Source organism: Phacochoerus africanus, chromosome 5, assembly GCF_016906955.1.
Source record: "Phacochoerus africanus isolate WHEZ1 chromosome 5, ROS_Pafr_v1, whole genome shotgun sequence".
Classification (NCBI taxonomy): domain Eukaryota; kingdom Metazoa; phylum Chordata; class Mammalia; order Artiodactyla; family Suidae; genus Phacochoerus; species Phacochoerus africanus.
The window spans coordinates 20,035,210-20,054,065 of NC_062548.1; the positions used below are offsets into that span (position 1 = coordinate 20,035,210).

General features: G+C 51.0%; 1 protein-coding gene and 1 pseudogene across 2 annotated transcripts in view; one reads left to right on the forward strand and one right to left on the reverse strand.

The window, feature by feature from the left end:
- Positions 1–18,856, forward strand: part of GSG1L (GSG1 like) — a 236,121-nt gene that overhangs the window by 70,817 nt on the left and 146,448 nt on the right. For both annotated transcript variants that reach the window (XM_047780236.1, XM_047780237.1), the window contains exon 2: positions 13,579–13,626. In XM_047780236.1, coding sequence (XP_047636192.1) covers positions 13,579–13,626 — 48 coding nt within the window. The remainder of the gene's footprint in view (positions 1–13,578; positions 13,627–18,856) is intronic.
- LOC125128506 (60S ribosomal protein L13-like) lies at positions 7,593–10,004 on the reverse strand (annotated as a pseudogene).

Sequence of the window (18,856 nt, forward strand, 5' to 3'; positions counted from 1 at the left end):
TACAGAATCATAATATCCTTGATTTATCAAGCTCCCTTGAAAGATGGCAAGAATAATAATTGTGCCCACTTACTGAGTTCTTGTGTGCACCAGCTGTCTCAGATGTATGGTCTCATTTGTTCCCCAATTATGTGCAAGGCGACATCGGCTGCTGTAACACATCAGCCCCCGAGATGGCAGGGGATTAATACAGCACTCATGTAACACTTCAGTACAGGTGATCCTGGTGGATGGCAGCTCTCCTCCACTTGGTGATTCAGGGACCCAGCACCTTCCATGCAGTGCCTTCACTGTTTCCTAGGGCCTCGGAGCCCTCTGCATCTAGGTGGAAGAGGAAAGAAAAGATACAGCCATTTCATCAAAGCCTGCCCCAGGAAGTGCCACAGATCACGCATGCTCGCATCTTCTAGACAACAACCGGTCACGTGACCCCAGCAGGATGTAGGCGGTGCTGGGAAATATTGTGCCGGGGGGCGGGGGGCAGACCCGTCTTAGTAATAAATCCACACTATAGAAAGAATGGCCCATTTTGCAGGGTGGATAACTAGCTGATCCTGTCACAGCTTATGCGGTGGAGATAACAATTATACCCATTTTTCTTTTTGTCTTTTTAGGGCCGCACCCACAACATATGGAGGGTCCCAGGCTAGGGGTCGAATCAGAGCTGTAGCCACCAACCTACGCCACAGCAACGTCAGATATGAGCCGTGTCTGCGACCTACACCACAGCTCGCAGCAATGCTGGATCCTTAACCTACTGAGTGAGGTCAGGGATCGAACCCCCGTCCTCCTGGCTACTGGTCAGGTTTGTTAACCACTGAGCCACGACGGGAACTCTGACAATTATACCCATTTTACAGATGAGGAAACTAAGACCCAGAGAGTCTGCTTTGGGTCCTAGAGCTTGTAAGTGACAGAGCTGGGTCTTGAATTCAAGACTAGGTTCAAAGCTCTTACATGGAAACACGATGATGTTGATTTGAAAGATGCATTGAGCTGCTTCTGGCAGGAAAAGTCTTCAGAACAAATTCCTCCCTTTGGTTTATCCACCATACCCCCAAATGCCCGAGCAAGGGACGTCTGGCGGCTGTGGCAATGCCGTCATGATGCCAGGCAGGATTTTAGTTTCTAGTACTTCCTCCTCTTGGAGAAACGATTATCCCCAGAAAGTTGACCCATGTTTTGAACGCCTGCCAGAAATCAAGGCATGGTACCATCTGTAAGAGATAAATAAATCAAAATATCATCAGCAGATAAGTGTGTGCCATCTGCTGCCCTGTCAATTGAACTGGCAGAGGACTCCGGAGAATTCCAAGGAAGCGCTTGCCAAGGCTCCGCCGCCAGCCTGGAGAGTGAGAGGAGAAGCTTCATGCAAGATCTGCTGGCATGTTTCTTTACTCGCTGCTCCTGGTGCTGAATTCCTTGAATCCAGCCCAGTGAAGGTGTGTGGACGTCCGCCCTTGCCAAACAGTTAAAATCGTTTCTCTTGGGCCACATTTGATGGGGGCCAGGACTGTTCTTCTCTGTCCCCCCAGCAAGTCGAAAGCTCCTGCTATCGAGAAAGCTAGCTGGGCGCTCACCCACAGGTTGGGCTCCGTGGAATCTGGGGCTCAGAACCAGAGTCAGACTCAGAACCAGCCATGTTTGGGTCCCACTGGCGGGCATCTCCAAATGCAGCCACATCCTGATGGAGGCTGATTTCTCTGCCACCTATGAAGTCCTCTTGGAGGGCATCTGAGACTTCCCTTAGAAAGAATGGATTTTTTTTTTTTTTGGTGTTTTTAGGGCCACACCTGCAGGATATGGAGATTCCCAGGCTAGGGGTCAAATCCGAGCTGTAGAGGCCTGCCTATGCCACAGCGACTCCAGATCTGAGCTGTGTGCATCCTGTACCACAGCTCACAGCAACGTTGGATCCTTAGTACACTGGGCGAGGCCAGGGATCGAACCTGTGTCCTCATGGATCCTAGACAGATTTTTTTTTTTTTTGTCAGAAAGAATGGATTTTGGAGTTCCCATTGTGGCTCAACTAATATCCATGAGGATGCAGGTTCCATCCTTGGCCTCGCTCAGTAGGTTAAGGATCCGGCATTGCCGTGAGCTGTGGTGTAGATTGAAAATGTGGCTTGGATTCCATGTTGTTGTGGCTGTAGTGTAGGCCAGTGGCTACAGCTCCAGTTGGACCCATAGCCTGGGAACCTCCATATGCCATGGGTGCCATAAAAAGACCAAAAAAAAAAAAAGAAAGAAAAGAAAAAAGAAAAAGAAAAAATGGACTTTTCTAGAAGCTGCTGAGACTCTGCTAAGAGACATCACAGAGTAGTGATTAAATGAAAAGGCCCTGTGCTGGGCTGTCTCAGTTTGAATCCTGGCTCCACCATTGGCTGTGTGACCTGAGATAAGCGAGTCAGTCTCTCTGTGCCTCAGTTTTTTCATCTGGAAAATGGGGGTGGTGGTTTATAAAGCCTCTTGGGCCCAGCCCCTCCCCATGGGGCTCCCTCCTGATGCCCGCTCCCTACCCTGCAAGCCACAGAAGCCTCAGCTTCACTGTTGGATGGGATATGAAATCAAGTCACAATCCTCAAACCCAGGATCTGGGGACCCAGCCAAGGACACTGGGCTCCCCAGGGCCCCTTGCTCTTGCTGCCCATCTTCCGGCTGCCAACCAGATCTGGCTCCTGCGTGTTCACACCGAGGGCAACTTGGCTGACCCTCAACGCTCCTCACACTTTCTGCCAGCCTTGGGCATCTGCCTCTGGCTCCCTCCCTGGATTCTGCCCGTGGCCCTGCCAGCCTCTCCCCACCTGCTCAGGCTGAGGTGGCACAATGGCAGCCTCCTGCTTCTGGCCTGGGAAGACATCCAGGCTCTCCTTTGGAGGAACGCAATGTGACTCTAACTTAGGATTTGGGGACGGAATCAAAAATAGCACTTATTTATGGAGCCAAGCATGGGGCAGGCATTTTTCTCACACTTTCTTCTGTGTTCATCCTTTTTGCACGTCTGGAGGGCAGGTTGGAAATGACTTTCATTTGGCAGTGGAGGAGAGGCTTAGAGAGGTTCCAGCCTCTCCCTAAGGTCACAGGGCCAGGAGGAGGCAGAGGAGGCATTTGAACTCACGTCTTGTGGCTTCTGAGCCCAGACACCTCCGTTTGCCTTAGGCGTACCCCCTTTTGGGAGTTCCCATCGTGGCTCAGCGTTTAACGAACATGGCTAGTAATCATGAGGATGTGGGTTCGATCCCTGGCCTGGCTCAGTGGGTTAAGGATCCGGTGTTGCCGTGAGCTGTGGTGTAGGTCGCAGACGTGGCTTGGATCCGGCGTTGCTGTGGCTGTAGCGAAGGCCAGCGGCTACAGATTGGACCCCTCGCCTGGGAACCTCCACATGCTGTGGTTGCGGCCATAAAAAGACAAAAGACAAAAAAAAAGAGCCCCCCCCCCTTTCAAGGAGAGCACCCTGAGAGCTGTGATGAATGACAGTGGGGGTGTAGGTGTCAGTACATCAAGCTGATGCCTCGCAGGTGTTGCCAGATTTAAATCCTAGCTGAAGACATCTTGTTTTATATCTGTTACCTCACTTGGCCCTCCAGCCACCCCACGAGGCTGGAATGATCATCCTTTATTGGCCCCCACCCCCAACCAAATAGATAAAACCCATTGTCCCTCCAGAGCCCCACAGCCAGCAGGTGGCAGAGCTGGGATTGGAACTCAGGTCCCTGTGAAGCCAGAGCCCAGGCTTTTCACGAGGGAGCACAGCCTGCATGGTCCCCTCCACCAAGAGCTTCATTCTCAAGTAGGTTCGGACCTGGAGGAGGAACCTTGGGGTAAGATGCCAGGAATCAGGCGTGAGTGGTGAGCCAGAGCAGAGGCAGCTGGTACCCATGAGGGTGAATTCCTGGAAACCTCGTTTCTGCGGAGGGCCTATGCCAGGCACTCCCTTGGGTGGCAGGATCAGTGAGCCCGCTGACCAGCCAAAGATGCTGTATGGAGGGCAACTTCTGAGCCATCCCTGTCCTTAGCTCGCCCTGGCCCCACAGACAGTGGGTCAGAGGAGTCAGCAGCAAAGGCACGTCAGGGCCACTTGGGTTGCAGGTTTTTTTTTTTTTTTTATTACTCAATGAATTTATTACCTTTATAGTTGTACAATGATCATCACAATCCAATTTTCTAGGGTTTCCATCCCACAACCCCAGTCCATCCCCCCTCCCCCCGAACTGTCTCCTTTGGAAACCATAAGTTTTTCAAAGTCTGTGAGTCAGTGTCTGTTCTGCAACGAAGTTCATTGTGGCCTTTTTTCAGATTCCACGTGTCAGTGATAGCATTTGATGTTGGTGTCTCATCGTCTGACTGAGGTCACTTAGCGTGATAATTTCTAGGTCCACCCGTGTTGCTAAAAATGTCGGTGTTTCATTCCTTTTGATGGCTGAGTACTATTCCACTGTGTAGACGTACCACACCTTCTTGGTCCACTCCTCTGTTGATGGACATTTAGGTTTCCATGTCTTGGCTGGGTTGCAGTGTTTTTTATTTTTTTCCTGTGTTGCTCCAAGTCAGCAGCCCCAGAGGGTACAACCAGAGTCCAAGGAGAAATGATCTTCCATTGGTCTTTTCTGAGCAAGAGCGCAAACCCTTCAAAAAGACATTTAGTTACAAACCTCTGGGATTTGTCTCAAGAAAACCCCATGGTGGTGATGGGGGTGGCAGGTGCATAGAAACAGGACTGATGGGGTGTGGGGCGGGACGGGGTGGGGTGGAGCGAGGGTGACAGTTTCCAAGCTGGGGTGGGAATATGCAGGCTCTTCATGTGAGTCTCTCTGCTTTTGTAAAAGATGGGAACTTCCTGGGGTTCCCATAGTGTCTCAGCGGTTATGAACCCAGCTAGCATCCGTGAGGATGTGGGTTCGATCCCTGGCCTCGATCAGTGGGTTAAGGATCCCGTGTTGCCATGAGCTGTGGTGTAGGTCGCAGATGCAACTCAGATCTGGCGTTGCTGTGGCTGTGGCGTAGGCTGGCAGTGGCAGCTCCGATATGACCCCTAACCTGGACACTTCCATATGACATGGGTGTGGCTGGTCTCGCTGTGGAATGTCCTGGGTCTCTGTCTACCTCTGGACACGTCAGTTCCTTGCTCGATGGAAAGAGCTTCAGAAAGACACAGACCTGGGTCCAGCTCCTGGTTCTGATACTTCTTGGCTGTGTAACCTTGGGTAGATTGCTTTGCCTGTGTGAGCCTCTGTTTTGTCATCTGTAAAATGGGGATGGATACTGACCTCATACCATTGTGCCGACTTCTTAGCATGGTGTTTGCCTTGGACTCTCCTTGGGTCCTGGATCTTAGGCAACATGACAAACTCTAGCCTCCACCGGCTGGCGGGCAGATCTAGTTCCAGCCCCAAGGGGGCCGAGACAGGGGCCAAGCTGTTCCCAAGGTAGAAGGTGAAAGTATAGGTGAGACAGCGCCATAAGACACTGGGAATTTAAAGCGGGAGATGTCTGTTTGGGAGTGGGGGCAGGTGGGCTTGAAGGCTGGGGACGGGTCAGACATCAGGATTTGGGGGAGTGATGATGTTGAGATTGAGAGGGGGGAAAGGGTAGGTTGTCAGTCTGAACCAGTGGGCACAAAGCTGCAGAAAAGGAAGTGAAAGGAAGTCATCAAAGATACCATGCCCAGACTGTTCTCCAGGCTCCCAGCCTTTGGCGCCGTGGTGGGCGCAAGGCTGAGTATGGCTGCTTTTCCCTGGAGAGAGTGAAGACCCTCCCCGCCCCTTTCTGTTCCCCTCTTCCCTCTTATATGGGCCCCGAGATGCTTTGGAGCTCGACTTCCAGTCTCACCTTTGCCTGCAGGTGTGGTGGCCACACTCCTAGTCTTGGAGAGAGTCGCCTCCCGCCGTTGGTGTAATCCTTGATAAAGGCAATTTGTGAAATGATCTTCATTGACTCGTTCCACTGTCAGGTCCGGGGCACCTGTGACTGTCCCAGCTTTGAGGACACAGTAGCAAATGAGATACCTGGTCACAGAGCTTCTCTTGGTCACGGAGACCATTTAGATGAGATGAGAAAGACTCTCCACTGGTGTTGGTGTCAGAGTGATTGATGCCTACCCTTCAGTATTGGAATAGCAGTTCCACGAGGGTGGGCACTTGCCTTCTGGTTCACTGCTGCACCCCCAGCACCTTGCATGGTGCCTGGTATGTAAGTAGGTGCTCAATAAATATTTATTGTGGGAGTTTCCGTTGTGGCTTAGTGGTACTGAACTTGACTAGAACTCATGAGGATGGGGGTTCGATCCCTGGCCTCGATCAGTGGGTTAGGGATCCGGTGTTGCTGTGGCTGTGGTGTAGGTCACAGGTGTAGCTCCAGTTGGACCCCTAGGCTGGGAACTTTTATATGCCATGGGTGCAGCTCTAAAAAGCAAAACAAAAACAAAAACAAATACAGAAAGAAAAAAGAAAACTCCCAAATGTTCATTGAATATATTTGTGTGACTACCAAGCCCTGATACTGTGAGCCAAAGAGAAGTATATTTTTAGGGATCAAAATTAATTCAGACACCTCCAGAAGTTCCTGCTATGGCACAACGAGATCGGTGGCGTCTCTGCAGTGCCAGGACGCTCGTGCGATCCTGGGCTGGCACAGTGGGTTAGAGGATCTGGCGTTGCCACAGCTGCGGCATAGGTCACCACAACCACAGTTCAGATCTGATCGCTGGCCTGGGAACTCCGTATGCCATGGGGCAGCCAAAAAAGAAAAAACAAATTCATTCAAACATCTCCCAATAGTACTGCCTGAGGTGATTTGGGTTCCTAGGATTCAGGAGAGAGAGAGAGAGGTTATGTGCCGTGACACATCATTTCAGGGCGTGCAGCTTCCATCCTGGTCCAGAATGTGCTCAAGCCCCCAGCCCAGGCATATCTACTTGTAAATAGTACCCACAGCAGAGGGGCGAGTCTCTACACATCCTGGAGAGGATGCAGACAATAAGCAATGAACAAATGCGTACTCAAGATCATTTCAGATGGCGATCGTGGTAAGATCATGAAAGAGACAAGAATGCAGGGTGAGGGGATGAGAGGGGTGGGTGAGGAGGGGTGAGGGCTCCCCTGGGCTGGCTGTTCCCCGTTTGCCCCTTCACATCTGTCCACTGGCCCCTGTGCCTAGGGAGACCGCCGGCACAGATGCAAGAGCCCGGACTCCTGCGCCTTCTGGTTTCTTCTCATTGGTTCCGGCCAGTGGGAGGCACCAGCAGGAAGTCAGAGGGCAGAAGGGGAGAAAGGTCGGGGCATTTCCTCCTCCTGCCTCATTCCAGGCAAATGGAATTTCCCAGCCTACGGGTCAAATCAGAGCCGTAGCTGCCGGCCTACACCACAGCCACAGCAGCGCCAGATTTGAGCTGCGTCTACAAGCTACACCCCAGCTCACGGCAGTGCCAGATCATTAATCCACTGAGTGGGGCCAGGGATTGAACCCGAATCCTCATAGTTACACTGAGCCACAGCAGGAACGCCCCTGTTGAGGTTTTGACAGCGACTTCATGCCGCTAAGGAGTGATTCCTTTTTTTTTTTTTTTTTTTTAACCACAAGATGCCAACAGCGCTTTATTTTTTCTTCTCCATATCCTGTTCTGCAGCTTCCTTGGCACTTTTTTGCCCGTATGCCAAAGAGCCAGGCATTGGCACGGGCTTTGCAGAGACTGTCAAGGGCCTTGAAGCTCTTCTCCTCGTCCGTGATGACTCTGGCTTTCTCCCTCTGGTACACGTTCCATATGGGCTTGACTGGTCCCGTCAGCTGAGTGGCCAATTTGAGCTCTTCAGCTGAGCTGTCACCCTTCTTGGAGGCTGAGGGCTTCCTGGGGAAGAGGATGAGCTTGGAGCAGTGCTCCTTGAGCTGCTGCACGTTGGCCTGCAGGGACTCCGTGTGCTTCTTCTGCCACTGATCCACTGAGATTCCAAAGATCCGGGCCACTTCTTGTGGATTCCAGCCACCCTCAGTGCCTCCAGGCTGAGGTCTCTGTTGGCCCGCACCTTCGTAGGGCATCTCACCACCGGCCACAGTGGGCTGGACTTGGGGTTTGGGGTGATGTGGTGCGCCTTGGCCTGCCAGGTCTTGCACCTGTGGCTCTTACGCATCGGCTGGTTGAACCACGTGGCCACACGCCACTGCCAGTCCTTGTGGAAATGGGGCTTCAGGATCATGGCATTCCTGCTGGGTGCTATGGCTGCGGCCGAAGGGTCTCCTCTGAGGGCGCATGGCCAGGAGTGGTTCTAAAGAGTGGTCCCGAGACCAGCAGCAGCTGCAGCCCTGTGGACTTCGTTAGAAATGCATATTCTCAGGCTCTGCCCCGGAATCTCTGGTTCCGATGCTTGCTTCAGCGTGGCTAAGCTCCCAGGGTCAGTTCCTCCTCTGTGGCTTTGCCTTTCTCAGCCTCCTTTCCCTCCCCAGCCACTTCAGGCTGGAAGAGGCGAGGGCTCCCTGCTGTCACTGGCCTCTCACCCCGTCCACACTTCTCTGAATAGTTACTTTGCTCAGCAGTCTCCGCGAGCCCCTTGCAGGGTGCCATCTGTTTCCTGCTGGGACCCTGACTGGTCCAGATGGCCAGGATGTTAATGCATCTTCCTTTAGGCAGGACGCACCCCACTCTGGGTTACCCAGGGCCCACAGGCTTGCCCCCATCATTGCTGGATGTTGAAACCTCATGAGTTAACCACCCTTGCCTTGGGGCTGGGTTCTGAGTCCCCTCTGTTGACCACGGGCCTCAGAGCCAGATGCAATGATGGAGATCCTTGGGCAAACTGTTTCCTTTCAAGACTTTGGTGGCTCTGAATATGCACTGTCATTTCTTACAGGCAAGGAACTTCCTAGCAGTTTATTTCCCTTGTTGAATGGATTGAACTTCCCTTCTCTGGGATAGTGAGAAATTCAGGAGTTCCTGTCGTGGCTCAGCAGAAAAAAATCTGACTAGTATCCACGAGGATGCAGGTTCAGTCCCTGGCCTTGCCCAGTGGGTTAAGGATCCAGCATTGCCATGAGCTGTGGTGTAGGTTGCAGACACAGCTCGGATCTCGCGTTGCTGTGGCTGTGGTGTAGGCTGGAGGCTATAGCTCCGATTGGACCCCTAGCCTGGGAACCTCCATATGCTGCAGGTACAGCCCTAAAAAGACAAAAAAAAAAAAAAAAAAGAAAAGAAAAGAAAGAAAGAAATTCAGACCTCATGTAATTAAGGTTCCTTTGCAGCCCCGGGGTCAAGTTTTCAGAACTTTTGGGATAGCCTGTGGTCTTATGCCCCGCTTCTCCCCATGGCTGATGGTTTCCTGGCCCCTTGCGGTGCAGGATTTTTGTTAAACCTGTGACCTCTGACCCAAAAGCCCAGCTTTCCCAGGCTCTTTTCCTGACATCTCCTTGGGGGTGTGAAGGTCCTGCAGCATATGGGTCCCCCAAACTCTTCTCCTTTGGGGTCTGCTGGCTCTACCCTCCTCCTGCACCAATTCCCTCCTCTGCCCCCTCCCTGAGTGGGGCAGTGGAACCCTGGGAACGCAGTGGCTCTTTAGGAAACTCTCCTTTCCAAGGAGGAGAGGCTGACTCCCAGCATCCTCTGGATCTTAGTAGCTCATCGTGGGTCAGAGGGACTCAGAGCAGGAGGTAGAGATGGGAGGAAGGGCGTCTTCAAGGGGGAAACAGGAGGCAGTTACCAGGCAGTGTCCACGGACTTGGGGGAGACCGTGGCAGGTGCAGGGCTGTAGGGGAACCCATGCAGCCTGGCAGCTGCCACTTGGCTGGACTCCTGCCTGCTGGGCTGTCCTAGCTGTACCACCTGGTGGTTGGCACCAACTCCTATGGCTCCATCTTGTAATAAGCACTAGAGAAATCCTAGTATTAGTGATTTGCACCTTTTCTAGGTAGGGAAGCTCAAGGCACCAAGAGTAATGTTGATGCCACATGTCTTGTAAGTAATGGAGCCAGGCTGAACCCAGGCAGGTCTGGCTCTAGAGTCCTTACTCTGAACCCCACATGTCCCCACCATGATGGGGGACCAGGCATCAGCCTTGTCTTCCTCCATTAGACTGCAGAGGTCCCATGTTTCCTCCCTGTGTGGGAAGTGATGATGATGATGGTTGATGATGATGATGATGGTGATGTTGGTGATGATAATTGATGATGGTGATGGTGATGCTGATTGATGATGGTGGTGATGATGGTGATGACGATGATTGATGATGGTGATGATGGTTGATGATGATGGTCATGGTGATGATGGTGATGATGGTGATTGATGATGGTGATGATGATGGTGATGTTGGTGATGATGATAATTGATGATGGTGATGGTGATGCTGATTGATGATGATGGTGATGATGGTGATGATAATGATGATGATGGTGATGATGGTTGATGATGATGGTGATGATGGTTGATGATGATGGTGATGATGGTGATGGTGATGATGATGATGGTGATGTTGGTGATGATAATTGATGATGGTGATGGTGATGCTGATTGATGATGATGGTGATGATGGTGATGACGATGATTGATGATGGTGATGATGGTTGATGATGATGGTCATGGTGATGATGGTGATGATGGTGATGATGATGGTGATGTTGGTGATGATGATAATTGATGATGGTGATGATGCTGATTGATGATGATGGTGATGATGGTGATGATGGTTGATGATGATGGTGATGATGGTTGATGATGATGGTGATGTTGGTGATGATGATGATTGATGATGGTGATGATGGTGATGGTGATGATGATGATGGTGATGAGAGCCACTGTTTCCCTAGCTCCCACTCTGTTCCAGCTTCCTTACTTCTTTGCCCATGTTGAGTCTTAACAGCACCCTTACAGGTGCTGTGCCCATTTTACAGATTAGAAAATCAAGGTACCAAAAGACTGGGAACTCACATGTCAGGAAGTAGACCCAGGATTTGAACCCAGCTCTGCTGATTCCAGAGCTCAGGTCTTGGCCACTCTGCCATCTTGCCCCATAAATGTTGTTGCTGGAAGGTGCATCCAGCGCAGTATCACCAGCTGTCACTATTTTTGAATAGATGTTTTTACAAATCAGATTGGAATGTGAATCTCCTCTTGGCTTCCTGGCTGGAATCACCTAGAGGGGGCTTTTAATTAATTAATTAACTAATTAATTAATTAATTAACTTTGGCCGTGCCTGTGACATGCAGAGGTTCTCAGGCCAGGGACTGAACCTGCACCACAGCAACCACCTGAGCCACAGTAGTGACAGTGCTGGATCCTTAGCTTGCTGCACCACCAGGGAAAGCCTGGGGGGCTTTTAAAACCCGTTGGGTAGGCTTCGTGCTGACCAAATAAACCAGAGTGTCTGTGGGTGGAGTCTGGGCTTTCCAGTGTTGAGAACCACTTGCGAAAGGATGACCTTTAGGATCCTTTCCAGCTTTTTAGTCCTGCCCAGTCAAGGAAGGTATGCTGCCATCAGGTGGCGGTAACAGGCCACAGCTCTGTGATCTAATTGACAAGCCTTGGTCTAAAGAGATAAGCACACTTGCCTTCAGTTTTATACCCAAAGTCCCTTGTTAAACGTATAAAGTAATAATAATTCACAAAAATGTAAATGTTTGAAAGGCCACTTCTAAAAGCAGCTAGCCAATATGGTATATATAGGTTGATACCTTTCTCACAAATGGTTAGCTCATCTTTATCATGGAACTTAAGGGTTTGGGGCCAAACATCTCTTCTCTGTTTGGCTTTTAGTTATGAGGCTTGTGGACCATTGAAATTTCCAGTCTATGTCATCACTATGATTTTTCCTTAAACTTCAGCTTTGCCCTGCACTGACAGTATGGGTCAAACATCTTCTGTTCAGTCTTGTCCATGTAGCAGAAGTGGAAACTTGAGAGCCATTTTATTTAGCCCCTGGTGGATTTTCCCAATCTGCGTGGAAGGAATATTTTCAGGGGCTTCCTTTTAGGACCCAAGAGCTCTGCCCAGTAGGAACGGCTGGCTGTAGCAGCAGAGCAAATGGGAATAGAGAGCTGGAAAAACTTTAGGACATGGAGTTTGGAATCTATGGACCTGTGATGAGTCCATCACTTACTGGCTCTGTGGTCTTGGGCAAGTCATTGAAAACTCAGAGCCTCAGTTTATTTGTCTCTAAAATGGGGATTCTCGGAGTTCCTGTCATGGCTCAGCGGAAACGAATCCAACTAGCACCACAAGGTTGTGGGTTCAATCCCTGGCCTCGCTCAGTGGGTTAAGGATCCGTCATTGCCGTGAGCTCTGGTGCAGGTCGCAGATACGTCTCAGATCTTGTGTTGCTGTGGCTGTGGTGTAGGCCAGCGGCTACAGCTCTGATTGGACCCCTAGCCTGGGAACCTCCATGTGCCTCGGGTGTGGCCCTAAAAAGACAAAATAAAATAAAATAAAATGGGGATTCTCAGAACTCCATGACAGGTTGTTATGGGGTTGAAGAGAAAGCAAACACACTTTTATAATAAAACTCCTCAACAAACTAGAAATAGAAGAGAACATCCCCAACCTGATAAAGAATGTCTGTGAAAAGGTTTAAGTAAGTTTACATCATACTTAGTGGTACAAGAGGGAATGCTTTCCAGAGTTCCTGCTGTAGTGCAGCGGGTTAATGACCCAGCTTGTCTCTACGGAGGCTCTGGGTCAATCTTTGGCCTGGTGCAGTGGGTTAAGGCCTCTGGCTGGGAGGGAACATGAGGAGTGAAAGGGCTGAGAGGAGGGAAGGAGAGGGGATGGGGGAGGAGTGTTGATGGAGAGGCCAGTCCTGGGCCCACGGGAAGGAATTTGGGCTTTATTCTTTGGGATGAAGGAGTTCGAACAGGAGTTTGGGTACTTGCATTGTGTGCGCGCATGCATGTGTTTCGGAGCTACGTGGTTTGGATATAACCCTCCAGGAGTTCTCCTTGTGGCTCAGTGGGTTAAGAACCCCACTAATATCCATGAGGATGTGGGTTCAATCCCTGGCCTCACTCAGTGGGTTAAGGATCTGGCGTTGCCACAAGCTCCCGGCGTAGGTTGCAGATGTGGCTTGGATCCTGAATTGCTGTGGCTGTAGTGCAGGTCGGCAGCTACAGCTCTGATTAGACCCCTAGCCTGGGAGCCTCCATATGCCATGGGTGCAGCCCTAAAAAGACAAAGGGGGAATAAAAAAAGAAAATATCCCTCCAGCCGCAGTGTGGAGAATGGATTGGACAGAGGCCAGAGTGGAGGCCTGGGGCGCCTAGGGATGGCCACTGCCCTAGTCCCGCTGTGCCTGGACAGGGTGGGGGCCGTGGAAAGGGATGGAGGGCTCCAAGGAGGTGGGAGCGACAGGGCTGGATGGAGTGGACTCGGAGATGAAGCAGAGGAGGCATCGTTATGGGGGCTGTTCAGCCAAGTTTGCAGCTTCTCTGTCTGCATTCCTCAGGTCGTTGTCTTCCTGGGAATCAGGGTTAGAGAAAGACGCCGCTTAAGTTAGAGATGCTCAGGGCCCCACTCCATACCTGGCCTATGGGAAGGGGAGAGACAGAAGCCTGAAGCTCTCACTTCCTCTCATGTTCTGAAAACCTTTTTTCTTTGTTTTTCCCCAAAGGTGAAAAATGTCGCAGCTTCATTGACTTGGCCCCAGCATCAGAGAAAGGTAGGTGTGGTCTCAGCTTGTGTGTTTTGGCCTCGCCCTGTCTAGGGATACTTCCTAGTCCAGCTGGCTTCCTGCTCCTGGGTGAGGCTGTCCTTGCATTCTGGTATCCTTGTCACTGATCCTGGTATCTCTGGGTGATGCTTCTCCCGCCCCCACCAAAGGACCAGAATCCCATTACAAAGCTCCATGTTCCCTGAGCAATCAGTGCAGTGGGAGAGACAGGTGGAGGGACAGCTCCCCACTCCCCATCCTCACCCCTGCTTGGGAGGGTCCTGACGGGAGTCACTATACTTCCATCACTTGCAGTGCATGCTGGGACTTTGGGGGAGGTAGGATGGGTGCGAGGAAGTCAGGGGTCAGGCACTGGCATGGTTGGGGGCATTGCCTTCAATAGAATTTGACCTTGAGGAAGGGAAGACAGATGTTCTCTGTTGTCTCACTGGTGTGGGGAGGTCCAGGCCTGATGGACGTTGCCATTCAGGGACCCATTGGTGTGCAGGGCTCGACAGCAGAGATTCTGAGCCCAGTGATGCTTAGATAGGATGACCAGGAGTGGGCTGCCACTTGTGTAGGGGGCAGAACCGTCAAGATTAGGTTTAGCTGCAAGGAATGGTGACCCCAACTATCTGGCTTCAATGAAGAAATGTATTTATTGCTTTGATAAAAATTTGAGATCCCAGGGGGCTCTGCTTCATGAGGTCATCAGGATCCTGGCCCCCCTGGAGCCCTTCTCCATCATCCCCATGGCCTTTGTCCTCATGGTCTAAGAGGGCAGCTAGAGCTCCAGCTGTCCCATCTCCATTCCAGGCAACAGGAGGGAGGAAGGGCAAAGAAGAAAGAGCAAAGCTTGCATGTCAGTTGTAAGGCTGCCGCATGTCATGAACTTGGATCCCCTTGGCCAGAACTTGAGCAGAGCTGCAAGGAAGGCTGGGAAATAAGGTCTTTATCCTGGCAACCATATGCTCAGCTAAAAGTCAGGGGTGTTATCTTTATGGAAGAAGAGGAGAATGGATACTGGAGGATGTGCTGCCATAGGCATGTAGGGTGTGGCTGCCAGCACCCTGTCGCCAAGGAGAACTTCTGCCAAGAGAGAACAGGTGTGCAGGTCTCTTCCAACCTGGAGATTAGGAGAGGGTTCTGGTCCTGGGAGTTGGGGTGGGGAAACTGAGGCAGAGTTTATTTGTCCTATAAACTATTCCAGCAGAGGGGTGGTGCTTGGTGGGCCTGGCTCAGGGGAAATTAAGTCCCTGCTGGTGGGGCTCAGCTTGCTCTTTCTCTGTAGTGTCAGGAGGTTCAAGGATTAGAGTTCCCGTTGTGGCTCAGCAGGTTGTGAACCAGACTAGTATCCATGAGGACGCAGGTTCGATCCTTGGCCTTGCTCAGTGGGTTATGGATCCAGTGTTGTCGTGAGCTGTGGTGTAGGTCGCAGATGCAGCTCCTATCCTGCGGTGCTGTGGCTATGGCATAGGTCGGCAGCTGCAGCTCTGATTGGACCCCTAGCCTGGGGACTTCCATATGCCACACCTGCGGCCCTAAAAAGGAAAAAATTAAAATTAAAAAAAGGAGGTTCGGAGGGCCTCTCTGACCCCTCCTGGGTGTTGACAAAAGTGGGGGGGCGGGCAAGGGGGCCGTGACGTTCCTGTCTCGCAGACACTGTCCCCTCGGAGAGCCCCAGCCACGTGGTAGCTGGTGAAGCTGAGGGGCATGTGGCAGGGATCCCAGAGTGTCCTCAGACCCGGGAAGAGGCTGGGCTCCCCGGCCGAGCCAGTTTGAGGCAGTGGGGACTGCCTGCTTTGTTTCCTTTGCTTCCCAGAGACAATGCTCTGTTCAGTTGCTCCATGAAACCATCCTTGAAGTTTCGGGCTGAGCAACTTGGGCCACAGCTTCCAAACTGAGCTCTGCAGAAAATACGATGAACGCTGTCACCGAGGAATGGCCAATACATATAGAGCAGGCGCACTGCCCCAGGCACCGGGCTGAGCTCTTGCAATGTATTAACCGAGAAACCTCCCTGCACCTTTGTGAGGGAGGGGCTGACGTGCTCACCTCACTTGACAGATCAGGAAACCGAGGTTTAGACATTAAACCATTTATGACTCACATCTCCCAAGGGGCAGAGCCCATGCTCCGCAGCCCTTTCTTGCACTGGGTCTTAGAAGATCCGAGACCTGCAGGCAACCTCAAGGATGCTCATCCCAGGATCCCCAAGGCCTGGGAGGTCCTGGGCCACCTGTCCACCAGATCCAGCTTCTGGGAAGCAGGATCTGTGTCTGCAAGGGTAAAGGGTTGTGCAGGTTGGATCAAGGGTGAGGATGTGTGTGGGCGGGCAGGCGTTTCCATGACAGCGTGTACGTGGGTCTTGTGCGTGTGCATGTGTGCACACGGGTGGGTGAGCGTGGGCGCGGAGGCATGTGTGTGCACGTATGAGTGTGTGGCTGTGTGTACACACGTGTGGGGGTCCACGTACATTGGCACGTGGGTTGCTCGTGCTTCCTGCTGGAGGCACCGGGCCTTTGTGCCGGCTTCTTTTATGAGGACCGAGGGCCCCAGAGAGGTTTTGTTACCTTTGTGTTTTTGCTGCCTTTGTGGCTTTACTTTCAGGGCTTGGCAGCTATGCTGAGGATCTCTCTGGCTGTGTACATAAAAATGTTTATAAGGAGGCTGAGTGGGCTGGCTTTTCGGAACAGTTTTCATGGACTTCCTGCCTCTCAAGCACTTAAACTGTGCCCTGGGACTGGCGGGGTTTGGTCGTGGTGATGCCGGGGCCTGTCCTGAACCTCTGCAGGGGCACCTGCAGAGTGAGGCGCTCACGGATCCCTCCGTGACCTCTCCTTGTGGACAGTCAGTTTCATAGACGAGGAGCCCGAGCTACAGAGGTGGAGGGACTCATTCGGGGTCCCATGTGGCGTCTGGGCTGATGTTAGAGCCCAGGCTTGTTCTCTCCCAGAGAAGGCTCTTCACCCCAGGTTCTGGCTGCACCTGCTCCCTCTGTGACTTCTCTCCTGCTCTGCAAGATCCGATCGTAACTATTTGTGTCAGAGGACACACACACACAAACCGGCTTTCATGCAGTGCTTAACCACGTGCCAGCCACTGTTCTGAGAACTTGACGCCTGTTGGCTCCTTGAATCCCCATTTGACAGATGAGGAAACTGAGGCCTAGAGAGTTAATGGACTTGCCCAAGGTCACACAGGATGCTGGGACATGAACCTGAACCATCTGGCTCTTAAATGCCTGGTTTTTCTGCTGAAAATCTAGGCCTTCCAAGCCGTGTGTGTGTGTGTGTGTGTGTGTGTGTGTGTGTGTGGTTGAGACCCTTCTCAAATGGCCTCTGTCTTTGCGTTTTCTCAATACACCTCTTGTCCTTTTTTCTGCTCCCCTCTCCCTGGCAGAGTCTGCCATCAGTGGGGTTTTGTTTTTTGTGTTTGTTTTTTACCATTGAACATTTTTGTGAGTTCTCCTGATTAGTCTACCTTTGTGTTTCAAGTGGGAAATATCTTTGCATTTTTGACACTAGCCGAAGCCACATCCGTTTTTCATCTGGATTCCTGCCACAGTCTCTTAAGGGGTGCCCTCCTTCCGTTTTTGCCCCCCACTCACTGGTAGCCAGAATGATCTTTTTAGAGCCTCGAGCATCTCATGGGGGCTCCGTGTTTAAATCCCTTTCTTGGCTTCCATCTCGCTCACAGCAAAAGTCAGCATCTTTCTTGCATCTTTCTTGCATCCTTTAAGGTCTGTGGGATCTGGCCCTGTACCTCTGGGATCTCATCTCCTTCACGTTCCCCTCCCTTACCATACTTCCTGTCTCTAAAATCTTTACTGTTCCTTGGGTCAGCCAAGCTAACGGGTGCCTCAGGACCTTTGCACTTGCCGTTTCCTGCTCCTGGAATACTGTTCTCTCTGCACAGCTGGTCTCTTCTCATTCACTTAAATGTCACATCCTCAGGGAAGCCTTCCTTAAACATCCTTAGCCCAGCCCCAGCTCCTGCCAAGTCCTTCCCCACTCCCTTCACTGTTTAGTTGTCTTTACATCACATATGATACCTGAAATGTATTCATCAGTGCTTCTTTGACTAACGGTGGTCTCCCCTAACAGATGGTCAGGTCCTTGAGGGCAGGGATTTTGTCTTGTTTCTGATTCATGGTGTCCCCAGGGCCCAAAGCAGTGCCTGGCACTGTTGAATTAATGAAAAATGAACATTGATTTTTAACTGTAGGCACTGTATAATTTATAAAAGTCATGACAATCCTGGAGTTCCCTGGTGGTCGAGTGGTTAGGGTTCCACTGCTGTGGCCCAGCTTCAATTCCTGGTCTGGGAATTGAGATCCCATGTCAAGCTGCCCCACGCCATGGCCCCCAAAAATTATAACAATCCTTAAATGTGTAGATAAGAAATAAAAGACTCTTATAAGTTCACTCTTAGATATTCACTGGTAATGGTTTAGTTTTTTAGTCCTTGAAGAAAGAAGGATGACAGATAGATGAATACACACACACACACACACACACACACACACACTTTTTATATCAACATGTAGAACTCACCTTCATCTTTTGGAACAACTGTGTAATAGCCTATCCTATAGAGACAATTTATTTAACCAAGCCCTATAGCTGGCTGTTCAGGTTATGTCCCTACTGCACTTTGACCCCATCTTGTATCACAGCTGAATAATAGTAACCTATACACACATTTTTCTCCTTCATAAGAATGGAGCTGTCTGAGGGTAGCAGTGGTTTCTTATTTACCTCTGGGGCTCTAGGGCCCAGCCCAGCACTGGAGCCCCACTGGCAGAGCAAAGTAACAAATTCTCCAACAAAGATCTGCCCATCAAGCCATGGGAGGTGGAGGAGGAGGAATAAATTAAAGATGCTTGAGCAATTTATGAAGATGGAATGTGCACATGCAGATAAACAATGTCTGTGTGTTTTGAACTTGATATTGAAAATGCAGAGGAAAAACTTCTCATGTTTCCTAGTCTTCCTCTTTAAGGCTTCCCTTGTCTCTCCAAATGTCAATCTCTTATTCCCTGGGGCCAGATTCTCCTACCAAATAATTGTGACCAATGGGATAATCTTAAACCTAGTGTATTGGTTAGCAGGAGCCACCATAATGCTGTGTAACAAGCCATCCCCAAACTCAGTGGCTCTCGGCATTTATTTTTTGGCTTGCACGTCTATAGGTTGACTTAGGTTTAGTTGATGTGGACTGTCTCACTTCCAGGATG